Source organism: Cydia splendana, chromosome 3 (assembly GCF_910591565.1).
Source record: "Cydia splendana chromosome 3, ilCydSple1.2, whole genome shotgun sequence".
Classification (NCBI taxonomy): domain Eukaryota; kingdom Metazoa; phylum Arthropoda; class Insecta; order Lepidoptera; family Tortricidae; genus Cydia; species Cydia splendana.
Window position 1 is genome coordinate 16,312,785 of NC_085962.1, and position 14,061 is coordinate 16,326,845.

The 14,061-nt window shown below is 38.9% G+C and overlaps 1 protein-coding gene and 1 long non-coding RNA gene across 3 annotated transcripts in view; both read left to right on the forward strand.

Moving 5' to 3' along the window:
• Positions 1 to 14,061, forward strand: part of LOC134789402 (uncharacterized) — a 368,254-nt gene that overhangs the window by 303,618 nt on the left and 50,575 nt on the right. The window lies entirely within an intron of this gene.
• LOC134806799 (neurogenic protein mastermind-like) overlaps positions 585 to 14,061 on the forward strand; it is a 200,316-nt gene continuing 186,839 nt past the window's right edge. For both annotated transcript variants that reach the window (XR_010146557.1, XM_063780173.1), the window contains exon 1: positions 585 to 1,247. Coding sequence is in view for 1 of the 2 variants with exons in the window: in XM_063780173.1 (XP_063636243.1) it covers positions 1,183 to 1,247 (65 nt within the window). In the remaining variant the exon portion in view is untranslated. The remainder of the gene's footprint in view (positions 1,248 to 14,061) is intronic.

Here is a 14,061-nt window from a genome sequence, read left to right on the forward strand (position 1 = left end):
ATATTACGTCAAATCCAACAACGCTTGATAAAAAGCGCCACCGCCATAGTTGAATAAATACACATGTATCCATTTGTATCATTCAAACGCTTTTTTAACGCGCATTGATAAAGCGTTCGTGATGAGGCCTATAGTCCGTTTTTTTTAGCATTAGAAAGAACTTCGCAGAAGTAAGCTTGTGGTTCCAAATCCGGCACTTTTAGCGGTAATAATTTGAAGTAAATTATATGTATTGACCATGCTACATTAGATAATTCATTAATTATTAACAATTAAAGAGCATGATAAAAACTGGGCTGTAACCGCGAAAATCGAAGTTCGCAAATTGCGGGCATTTTTCTCTGTCACTCTTATTACGCCTTCATTGGAGTAAAAGAGAAAGATCCCCGCAATTTGCGAATATCGGTTTTCGCGGTAGCCCCTCTGCACGCTTGCTTCTGTGGAATTATTTCTAATGCTAAAAAAAAAGAACTATAAACAAGTAAAAAAAATGTGTTACGGGGTTTATACATGTAACTCAAACAATTCGAATGAACTACGATGGAATGTAATTTCAAAAATGGCTTCTCCAAGCGTCAGTTCAATTAGTTCAGTCAGTTCAGTTGATGTTTGGCAAAAGGGTCGTTGAAGCGGACGCAAACACTATTGAATCTTTATAAATTGTGAAATTCTGATGTTTTCAATATATTTTTGGACTAAATATAAAATATAGACAAATTTAAAGTAAGCTAATGAATTCATGATAATTTTTGGCGCTTACAAACCCGATTATAGCATAAAACTGTGATTACGATGACTTCGTAAATTGTTTCAAAACATTTTATCATTTTGACATGTTTCTCTATTGTGTTATGTGCAATAACGTTTAAAACGAGTGCAACAAGTGAACCTCTCGATTTTATATCGTTGGGATTGTGAAAATCTAGAAAGGTGGAAGTGCTTTCGGATTGTTTGTGTCATCATGAAAGACGTGTTCAGGGATTTAAGGACGAACTATAGTTACTTTTTGATGGTGTTAGCACATTTGCGTTGTAGTACCTGAGCGTTGAATAAGGAGGAAGGTGCGGGCGGGGAGAATGAAGCAGAGGTGAAGCAAGAGCCGCCTTCACCGTGGAGCACCTGGTGGGCGGCGGCGGCGCCGGCGGGCTGCTGCCCGGCGCCTCGCCCCAGCACCCGCCCAACATGCTCCAGCCCATGGAGGATATGATCCTGCCACCCAAGCGCCAAGCTGTAGTGGATAGGTTGAGGTATGTATGATGAATTACTTACTTGTTAAAGCATGTGTAATAATTACAAATTCCATTGATACCTTTTAAGATTTGTAATGTTTTTAAGTTTGTAGGTGTAAAATTTTTCCATACTGTTTCTCCCCATAAATTTGGCACTGGGTAGAATTTGCTTACAGCCAAATATTAATGGAAATAAACTGATAAACCATATTATAACCATAATTTTTTTTCCACCATCATCACATCACAGAATGTATTGGTGTACTAACTTCTTTTATTCTCATATCATTTGTGGCTTTCCATAAGTCCTTCATGTGCAATAAGGACCTTTCTATCATTAATTCCAACAGCTATTGTGGATGGAAAGACACATTTTGATGTTTCATGAAGAGTAGATGATTTGACTGGTTAGTACACTAACCCCTACTTTTATCTGATAAGGCCCACTTGCACCATTCCGCTAACCCGGGGTTAAGCGTTTAAACCTAATAGCCTAATGTCAAATTGTACTGGTAACCATGGTAACTCCAGGTTTAACTGGTTATCCCCGGGTTAGTAGAATGGTGCAAGTGGGCATAAGAGGAATAACTTTGATGTAATGTAGCAACACCAATAAATTACTCCTAGGTTTTGTGCAGAGTTGGGCAAAAATTAACTTGAATAAGAATAAGAATAAAAACAGAAATTTTATTCTTATTCAAATCGATTTGAATTAGAATTATTCTTGCACTAGTTATTTTAGAATAAAATTAAGGTGAATAAATCATGTGACTCTTATTTTAAATGCGGAATAAAAAACAGAATAATTATTCTAGAAGTGGGCCTATTCTAACTAAGGTTTTATTCAATTAAAATGTTATTTAGAATTAAGTTAATTTTTGTAGTAAAATCGGTTATATTTTGTAAGTTGATTTTAACCCTTCTATTTAAAAGTCGGATTGATTTGATATTTGTTACTATAGTTTAGGTATAGTACACATTGAAGAGTTCCGCTATACACTATCTAGTTCTATCATCCGATCAGGGTGCTTAGCCAACATACCAAACGTTGACCCTCCGTAGAGTTGCGCATAGTCTCTCTCTATCACTCTTACATATTAGTGCGATAGAGAGACAGATAGCGTTTCGTTGTCGTAGCGCAAACGTTTGGCATGTTGGCTACGCTCCCAATGTGCCTAGCCAAGATGCCAATTTTTGTTTTTATATTAATAACCGAATCATTAGGTAAATTTAGCTGTTCTGGGGGCCTAGCCAACATGCCAATCGCTTGCGCTCCAACAACGAAGCGCTTTCTGTCTCTATCACTCTTACATATTAGTGCGATAGAGAGACAAAGATAGCGTTTCGTTGTCGTAGCGCAAACGTTTGGCGTGTTGGCTACGCTCCCAATGTGCCTAGCCAAGATGCCAATTTTTGTTTTTATTCTTATAACCAAATCATTAGGTAAATTAAGCTGTTCTGGGGGCCTAGCCAATATGCCAATCGCTTGGGCTCCAACAACGAAGCGCTTTCTTTCTCTATCACTCTTACATATTAGCGCGATAGAGAGACAAAGATAGCGTTTCGTTGTCGTAGCGCGAACGTTTGGCATGTTGGCTACGCTCCCAATGTGCCTAGCCAAGATGCCAATTTTTGTTTTTAATTTAATAACCAAGTCATTAGGACAATTTAGCTGTTTTGAGCGCTTTCTTTCTCTATCACTCTTACATATTAGTGCGATAGAGAGACAAAGATAGCGTTTCGTTGTCGTAGCGCGAACGTTTGGCATGTTGGCTACGCTCCCAATGTGCCTAGCCAAGATGCCAATTTTTGTTTTTAATTTAATAACCAAGTCATTAGGACAATTTAGCTGTTTTTAGCGCTTTCTGTCTCTATCACTCTTACATATTAGTGCGATAGAGAGACAGAGATAGCGTTCCGTTGATGTAGCGCAAACGATTGGCATATTGGCTACGAACCCAAGGTGCCTAGCCAAGATGACAATTTTTGTTTTTATTTTAATAACCAAATCATTAGGTAAATTTAGTTGTTCTGGAGGCCTAGCCAATATGCCAATCGCTTGCGCTCCAACAACGAAGCGCTTTCTGTCTCTATCACTCTTTCATATTAGTGCGATAGAGAGACAGAAATAGCGTTTCGTTGTCGTAGCGCAAATGTTTGGCGTGTTGGCTGATTTTTGGATGATTTTAGGGGGGGGGGGGGGTCGAAAATCGTCAAAAATCGATGACGTAATTTATGGACAGCCCCTAATATGTAAGAGTGATAGAGACAGAAAGTGCTTCGTTGTTGAAGCGCAAGCGATTGGCATATTGGCAAGGCCCCCTGAACAGCTAAATTGTACCCAAAGATTTGGTTATCAAATTAAAAACAAAAATTGTCATCTAGGCTAGGCACCCTGGGTGCGTAGCCAATATGCCAATCGTTTGCGCTACGACAACGAAACGCTATCTCTGTCTCTCTATCGCACTAATATGTAAGAGTGATAGAGACAGAAAGCGCTAAAAACAGCTAAATTGTCCTAATGACTTGGTTATTAAATTAAAAACAAAAATTGGCATCTTGGCTAGGCACATTGGGAGCGTAGCCAACATGCCAAACGTTCGCGCTACGACAACGAAACGCTATCTTTGTCTCTCTATCGCACTAATATGTAAGAGTGATAGAGAAAGAAAGCGCTAAAAACAGCTAAATTGTCCTAATGACTTGGTTATTAAATTAAAAACAAAAATTGGAATCTTGGCTAGGCACATTGGGAGCGTAGCCAACATGCCAAACGTTCGCGCTACGACAACGAAACGCTATCTTTGTCTCTCTATCGCGCTAATATGTAAGAGTGATAGAGAAAGAAAGCGCTTCGTTGTTGGAGCCCAAGCGATTGGCATATTGGCTAGGCCCCCAGAACAGCTTAATTTACCTAATGATTTGGTTATAAGAATAAAAACAAAAATTGGCATCTTGGCTAGGCACATTGGGAGCGTAGCCAACATGCCAAACGTTCTCGCTACGACAACGAAACGCTATCTTTGTCTCTCTATCGCACTAATATGTAAGAGTGATAGAGACAGAAAGCGCTTCGTTGTTGGAGCGCAAGCGATTGGCATGTTGGCTAGGCCCCCAGAACGGCTAAATTTACCTAATGATTTGGTTATAAAAATAAAATCAAAAATTGGCATCTTGGCTAGGCACATTGGGAGCGTAGCCAACACGCCAAACGTTTGCGCTACGACAACGAAACGCTATCTTTGTCTCTTTATCGCACTAATATGTAAGAGTGATAGAGACAGAAAGCGCTTCGTTGTTGGAGCGCAAGCGATTGGCATGTTGGCTAGGCCCCCATAACGGCTAAATTTACCTAATGATTCGGTTATTAAAATAAAAACAAAAATTGGCATCTTGGCTAGGCACATTGGGAGCGTAGCCAACATGCCAAACGTTTGCGCTACGACAACGAAACGCTATCTTTGTCTCTCTATCGCACTAATATGTAAAAGTGATAGAGACAGAAAGCGCTTCGTTGTTGGAGCGCAAGCGATTGGCATATTGGCTAGGCCTCCAGAACAACTAAATTTACCTAATGATTTGGTTATTAAAATAAAAACAAAAATTGTCATCTTGGCTAGGCACCTTGGGTTCGTAGCCAATATGCCAATCGTTTGCGCTACATCAACGGAACGCTACCTCCGTCTCTCTATCGCACTAATATGTAAGGGTGATAGAGACAAAGCGCTTAGACCAGCTAAATTGAACCTAATGATTTGGTTAGTAAATTAAAAATAATACGGTTACTGAAACTATGCGTTATGCGACAGTCAATTTGTAAGATTTTATTCCATAAAATAGGTATAAATTAGACAAGAGACTAACTACTATTACATCTACCTAACTATACGTAATTAGTACCTATACGGTACCCGGACTACATTTTTATTCGTGGAATATTATTTCGATTAAAAATCATGATTATATTTATTTGATTAAGAATAAGTTATTCTCATTCAATTTTTTCTCATACGAATTATTCCCGACCAAAATTATTTGAATATTTTTGACGGGAATAAAATCGAGATGATTTTATTCCTACGAATTCTTATTCAAATAATGATTTTATTCTTGAATGCCCAACACTGGTTTTGTGATTGTAAGGGAGATAATATTTAATAGAATCTATAACATATATTAAGTGGAAAGGGATTGACCATTTCTCTCCAATACAAACAGAGTTGGGCAAAAATTAACTTGAATAAGAATAAGAATAAAAACGGAAATCTTATTCTTATTCAACTCGATTTGAATTAGAATAATTCTTGCACTAGTTATTTTAGAATAATATTAAGGTGAATAAATCATGTGACTTTTATTTTAAATGCGGAATAAAAAACAGAATAATTATTCTAGAAGTGGGACTATTTTAAATAAGGTTTTATTCAATTAAAATGTTATTTAGAATTAAGTTAATTTTTGTAGTACAATCGGTTATATTTTGTAAGTTGATTTTCACCCTTCTATTTAAACGTCGGATTGATTTGATATTTGTTACTTTTGTTTAGGTACAGTACCCATTGAACAGTTCCGCTATACACTATCCAGTTCTATCATCCGATCAGGGTGCTTAGCCAACATGCCAAACGTTAACACTCCGTAGAGTTGCGCATAGTCTCTCTCTATCACTCTTACATATTAGTGCGATAGAGAGACAGATGGCAGTTCGTTGTCATAGCACTCGTAGTGCAAACGATTGGGTGCCGAGCTAAGATGCCAATTTTTGTTTTTAATTTAATAACCAAATCATTTGGTACAATTTAGCTGTTTTTAGCGCTTCCTGTTTCTATCACTCTTACATATTAGTGCGATAGAGAGACAGAGATAGCGTTTCGTTGTCGTAGCGGAAACGATTGGCATGTTGGTTACACACACAAGGTGCCTAGCCAAGATGACAATTTTTGTTTTTTTATTTAATAACAAAGTCTTTGGGTACAATTTAGCTGTTCTGGGGGCCTAGCCAATATGCCAATCGCTTGCGCTCCGACAACGAAGCGCTTTCTGTCTCTATCACTCTTACATATTAGTGCAATAGAGAGACAGAGATAGCGTTTCGTTTTCGTAGCGCATACGATTGGCATGTGTGCTACACACACAAGGTGCCTAGCCAAGATGACAATTTTTGTTTTTTTATTTATTAACAAAATCTTTGGGTACAATTTAGCTGTTCTGGGGGCCTAGCCAATATGCCAATCGCTTGCGCTCCGACAACGAAGCGCTTTCTGTCTCTATCACTCTTACATATTAGTGCGATAAAGAGACCGAAATAGCGTTTCGTTGTCGTGGCGCAAACGTTTGGCATGTTGGCTACGCTCCCAATGTGCCTAGCCAAGATCCCAATTTTTGTTATTAATTTAATAACCAAATCATTAGGTAAATTTAGCTGTTCTGGGGGCCTAGCCTGTTGGCTAGGCCCCCAGTAAATATTAGAAAAAGGACTTATTAAATTAATCATGATTTTTTTTCTGATGGTCGTTTCCGAAAAACCCCGTGAAGCACTGAATGGCAAGTTCTTATTTGGAAATGTTGAGAAGTTTACTCTGCTAAACCTGGCTATTTTGTATTACTAATACCCTGTACTTTAGGCATATCAAACGATATTTTTCCTACACACCTTTGAGAAAGAGAAAATCAAAGTAAAACGAACTCAATTTTCTCTCCGAAACAAGTGTCAATTCCTACGAAAATCTACTTAATATCGAAGTCATTTTCATACTCAAGCAATCTGCAACGTTTGCTTATACTGTTGGTATACATTAGTGTTTATGAAATTCTACTATATTTTTTTGGCAATTTTTTGAAAACTACTCTATATTACCGATGACGCGCGCTGCGCCAGCTCAGTGCCGCGGCAGAGCTTGTAGAGGCAAGACATGTGTCGGTCGGCTCCGCACATTTTCAACGGCGACAACGAGATTTTTTATCATTGTGTGCGGCGGGCGCCGTGTAAAACGCTATACTGTGTGCGTGTAAACCACACAGTATAGCGTGAGACTTTGATCCTAGCACTGTTTTTATAGTATTATAATTTATAATGGTACAGTTTAATAAACTACCGGACAGGATTAAAAATATTTGAAACGACCTGACATTCTATATGTATTAATTTTGACTCAAGATAGTACTCAGGGTCTGATGATGGAGCCGGAAGGTGGTCACCGGTACCAATCAACCATGCAACTAAACCACTTCGTGTTTAGGCTCGTTTTATTCATCTCAACAAGATCTTTGACACAAGATAGTACTCATGGTCTGATGATGGAGCCGGAAGGTGGTCACCGGTACCAATCAACCATGCAACTAAACCACTTCGTGTTTGGGCTCGTTTGATTCGTCTCAACAAGATCTTTGACACAAGATAGTACTCAGGGTCTGATGATGGAGCCGGAAGGTGGTCACCGGTACCAATCAACCATGCAACTAAACCACTTCGTGTTTAGGCTCGTTTTATTCATCTCAACAAGATCTTTGACACAAGATAGTACTCAGGGTCTGATGATGGAGCCGGAAGGTGGTCACCGGTACCAATCAACCATGCAACTAAACCACTTCGTGTTTGGGCTCGTTTGATTCGTCTCAACAAGATCTTTGACACAAGATAGTACTCAAGGCCTAATGATGGAGCCGGAATGTGGTCACCGGTACCAATCAACCATGCAACTAAACCACTTCGTGTTTGGGCTCGTTTGATTCGTCTCAACAAGATCTTTGACACAAGATAGTACTCAGGGTCTGATGATGGAGCCGGAAAGTGGTCACCGGTACCAATCAACCATGCAACTAAACCACTTCGTGCTTGGGCTCGTTCGATTCGTCGCAACAAGATCTTTGACAAAAGTTAGTACTCAGAGTCTGATGATGGAGTTAGACTGTGGCCACGGGTACCAGTCTACCATGTAACTGAACCACTTCGTGTTTGGGCTCGTTTGATTCGTCGCAACAAGATCTTTGACACAAGATACTACTCAGGGTCTGATGATGGAGCTTGAAGGTGGCGACGGGTACCTGTCTATCACGTAACTGAACCACTTCGTGTTTGGGCTACGTGTTTGGGCTTCGTGTTTGGGCATCGTGTTTGGGCTTCGTGTTTGGTGTATCACCTAGTGTCAAAGATCTTGTTGAGACGAATCAAACGAGCCTAAACACGATGTGGTTTAGTTGCATGGTTGATTGGTAATGGTGACCACCTTCCAGCTCCATCATCAGACCCTGAGTACTGTCTTGTGTCAAAGATCTTGTTGAGACGAATCAAACGAGCCCAAACACGAAGTTGTTTAGTTACACGATAGACTGGTACCCGTGGCCACCTTCCAGCTCCATCATCAGACCCTGTGTATCTTCAGTGTCAAAGATCTTGTTGAGACGAATCAAACGAGCCCAAACACGAAGTGGTTTAGTTACATGATAGACTGGTACCCGTGGCCACCTTCCAGCTCCATCATCAGACCCTGTGTATCTTCAGTGTCAAAGATCTTGTTGAGACGAATCAAACGAGCCTAATCATGTTACTACATGGTTGATTGGTATCCGTGACCACCTTAATCATCATCATTATCATCAGATCCTCAATACTAGTTCGTTTTTAAACCCTCGTTGATACAAACTTTACAACCTATAGGTACCAAATGCTATGACGAAACATGTAAATAAGCGAGTACCTATAATTTATTTCGAGTAATACTTATACCTTCATAAGTATACGAGTATGGGGCTATTCATAAATTACGTCGTTTCAAATGGAAGGAGGGGGGGGGGGGGGGGTCTGGACATCGGATGATGGTAGTATGACGTAGGAGGAAACAGTCATCCGAAGCATGATTTTTGGATGATTTGAGGGGCGGGGGGGTCAAAAATCGTCAAAAATAGATGAAAAATTAATTTATGAACACTGCACACACTTACATTTGCACTGCATTTAGTATTTTCGTACTTACCAAATAACAGTTTTAGGACTTTAAAAGTTAAGCACAGTTAGTGTTGTTATGGTTGATTTCAATATGCTTCGCGAAGGATCAAGAATGTTTAATCCATCATTGTAGTGCGAGTGTGGTAGAAGGGATCGGCATACTGAGCTCGCACGGCCTGCCGCAACGCGTAAAATACCTAAACTCGCTCAACGCCGAAATGTAATAGCGCTCTTAATGCCTGCCAAATGAGTTCTCGTGGTACACGGTCGAAGGCCTTCTCAAGATCAATAAATACTATGTGAAGGTCCTGTTTCTTGGATTTATATTTCTCAATTAAGATCTATGTATGTCTAGACTTAAATAAGTCATGCAAATTTTTCATTTTTAGCTTACTCGCTAAAATAACCTAGATGTTAAATACTCACATTATTAAAATACCTATTCAGTGGTACTATAAAAACATCATATTAAACTTTATTGCACAAGAACAAGTAAAAATTACAGAAGGCGGACTTAATGCCTTGAGGCATTCTCTACCATAAGTCATGTAAATTTTACATTTTTAGCTTAGTCGCTAAAATAACCTAGATGTTAAATTAATCACATTATTAAAATATTCAGTGGTACTATAAAAACATAATTTTAAACTTTATTGCACAAGAACAAGTAAAAAGTAGGTACAAAAGGCGGACTTAATGCTATGAGGCATTCTCTACCATTCATACATCATTCATCATAATAATCATTTATTTATGACTATTTTTTAAGAATACCTGTGTATTTTATTAAGTAAATAATAAATAAATAATTGGTGCTTCTGTCAGGTTTTATTACATTACTTATGCCCTATTTTGTGGTGGACAAGGCAATGCTATAATATAATCATAGCCCAACATACAAGGCGACAGACAAGACAACATGGTATAAACAAATTGTACTTAATTTAAACATATGGAATTTATGGAGTAGGCACAGGCAGACCTAGGAGGCTACCTCGTTCCTATATTGAAATTCGTTTATCATTTCATTACTATACCGGCCCGATTCGAACTTTAAGATACGTCAATTAATAGATCTAGAAACGATATGGATTAGATATGTCAGTATCAAATGTGACGTTTCTTCAAACAAAAACGTCACTTTTGACACTGATACATGGTCTAATAAAACATAGTCTTCTCTTCCCAGAGTGACACGAGCCTACGTCACAATAACATTGCCACTTTATTTCAACATAACATGTTACATGGGTACATTATACCTATGGTTAATAAGTTAAAATATTTCTTTATAATTTTATAATTTTCATTTATATGTATTTTATCTTAAATTTTACAATAACACGTCATTTTTAATTATTCGTTAGCAATATCTTCCGATTCACGAAAGAAATTTCAGACGTTCGGGTAATTCTGTTTACATTACTGGCAACACAGGATAGCGCTGTCACATTTGACAATTCGGATCTAGATAACTTCATGCCCTGACCGTCATCCTTGTCGAACGCGTGTTAATTGTTATTTCCTTCTCGCTCAGTGTCAGCAGTCGCAGTGTTTTCCAAACTTTTCACGTCGTAAGCTTGGTAATTAATGTGTAACTGTGAATTAGTTTTTCAAACGTTTGTCTTGTATAGATAAATAAAGTTTAATTTAATACATTAGATTTGTTTTATTTTACTATGTTTCTACATGAATAACTTAAAATTAATGCCGTTAAAATAATTTTCACCGTTGGTTGAAATTCTCCCACATTTTAAAGTTTGAGAACCTGTAAACAGCATGATGACGTAGGCCCGTGTCAGTTAGGTCATACGCGAATCTCGGAATAGAGTACCAGGCGGAGTATATTATTATACCATGCACTGATACATCTAATCCATATCGTTTCTAGATCTATTAATTGACGTATCTGACGGGCTGCACCTTGCTTCTTTACTCTTTGGAGTAATTAACTGTCAGACACCCATTTATCTGTACGAGAAGCTGTCCATAAGCAGGCCACGCGAGGGTCGGCGGTCTGCGACCCGACTTCTTACTCCTAGGCACGCATCGGCAGCCTTCCGGGGCAGTTTTCGCTACGCGGCCAGCCGATGTTGGAACAACATCCCTCCTCCCACCAGGAACCTGCAAAGTATTAACAGTTTTAAAATAACCCTAAAAAAAATCATGCTTGAACACCAGCTTAGCGAGGATATCCTCAAACTTGAGACAAGCTGCATTTAAATATTCATGTATGTATAAGTACTTACCATCTTTTTCTGTCCCTTCCGCAACTGCCATTCAAACTCATTTTTATTGTTTTACGTAGTTCTTAATTGAATTCTCAATATGTTTTGTCGTAGTTCTAGTAATTGTAGTTAGTATGTATTATTTTCGCTTATAAAACTTTCCAACACGTGAACTATGGCTCACGTATATTTGTTGTTTTTGCTTAAAAACGCGTTTTAATCCTTGCTGTGTTGTAACAGATGGCGCCAACTGCTCGACACTTATGTCACAATTGGTCGCGTCACATTTTAGTCTTTCGCCATTATTTATTTTGGTTTTTATTTTATTTCCATAAAATGTAATTATTATATAATATTAATGAATTACTGTTATTTATTTATTTCCAACTAGTTTGTTTTTCGCCACTGTTCATTATTTAAATGTTGTGTACTTTCCGTTTCCGTGATTCACTCGTCCATGGCCCCGACGGAAGACCAGCGTTGGCCCATCAAGGCTAACACCATGCTGAGTCGGGACCATTTCGTGGCTATTTACTTGTTCTGTTATGTAATGATATGTGTAGTAATGTTAAGTGTACATTTTAATTTTCGTTCTTCTTTTTTTCTCTTTTGTCTGTTACCAATTTTTTATGCCACGAATAAACTATTTCTATTCTATTCTATCTTAAGGCGTATCCAGGTTAGTCAATTTTTCGCCAATCTGATTAAATTGCCCGATTGAATCAGGAGGTGCGGACGCAAACGGCAATTTGGCTCGCTGATTCGATTGCCCGATCAAATCACGAAACCACTTTAAAGTTCGAATCGGGCAGTATCTCTTGATGTGTTGTATTTGTAGTGACAGAGATAGTAGGTATACTAGCTGAGAAAACTGACAAGAGCCAAGATTACTTTATATCCCTTTTTATATGTATTTAACAATTTTTTTTTTAAGAGTTTAGATTTGTCTACATTAGACTCTAGAGACATTGGCATTGTTGTTAGGTACGATTCGGAAAATGATGTACTATAGAGTATCGGGCGCACCTGCCAAACCTACCGTAAGCGGGCACACTTGTCACGACATTGACCGTTGGTCTGGCGCTATTGCTTTTACCCGTTCCGTACTGTACGCCACTGTAACGGCGGTTTATGTAACTTACCTATTGAAATGAGAACCATTGTTGTATGGTCGTTGCGCAACCTTTAGTAACAACCTACCTACATTAAAATACTGCTGGGATACGAGTATAACTTCGTTTGAAATATTTGCACACCTTTTTTTACAATTATGGCCTGGATGCGAGCCCACTAAGCAAATTTGCAAACCGATCAGAGGCGTACCTATATCTATTAATATTTGGCGGCCTGGCACAGGAAACCGCCTATTGTTGTTCATTTTGTTCACGAAAACTTGACTGCAAAATTCGACCTGCGCCGACTCTGCATCCAGCCGCCCTGGGCCAAGGTCCCTTTTGGCCTTAGGGTCTATACGCTCCTAAAACCTAAAAACCGATTTACTGCTAAAATGGCGATAGAATTCCATATTTTTTTGTATTTATTATACCTACTCGGCTTTCATAGTTTGCCATAGTGGTTTTTGCCCCTCATATCTTGAGAAAGAGAAGGTAATATACAGAACGGGTTCTTCTGGATTTGATAGTGAAGTAAAATATCTCTGCACGGAATAAGACGCGACTTGATCTGACCATCTCTAGTATAATTTGAACTGTTTATGGTGTAAAACCCCTCGTAATCAATGGTCCGGGGCTGTATGCTGGTCCGCTCCCCATTCACATTACTCACATACCCTACAGGGCCTACAGTAATGCCCTTGAGAAATCCTCTATAATTCTACTTATATGCTCTGGATCAGGGTTTGTCAAACATTTTAATCCGCGTAGCCCTAATCAATTTCCCTAATGAATGCGAACCACATGATGAATAAAAAACCCGGCCAAGTGCGAGTCGGACTCGCAAACGAAGGGTTCCGTACCATTATCTATAAAAACGGTCACCCATCCAAGTACTGACCCCGCCCGACTTTGCTTAACTTCGGTCAAAAATCACGTTTGTTGTATGGGAGCCCCACTTAAATCTTTATTTTATTCTGTTTTTAGTATTTGTTGTTATAGCGGCAACATAAATACATCATCTGTGAAAATTTCAACTGTCTAGCTATCACGGTTCGTGAGATATAGCCTGGTGACAGACAGACGGACGGACGGACGGACGGACAGCGGAGTCTTAGTAATAGGGTCCCGTTTTACCCTTTGGGTACGGAACCCTAAAAACACCATTCTGTATTTAAGAATGTTTGGTTATAAGCACTCCTCGCGAACCGCTTTACGATATGTGGATAACAATCCTAGTCGCCCTGGAACGAAAATATATTCTACTAGTGACCCGCCCCGGCTTCGCACGGGTTAACAAATTATACACCTAACCTCACCTTCCTCAAGAATCACTTTACTGATAGGTGAAAACCGCATGAGAATCTGTTCAGTAGTTTTTGAGTTTATCGCGAACATACACAAACAAACACAAACAGACAGACGCGGCGGGGGACTTTGTTTTATATTATAAGGTGTAGAAATCGTATAAGAACAAGCGAACATGTACCTAATTTACATCAACATAGCTATAGCTATTAGAACCCATAGGAATATTCTAGTTACGT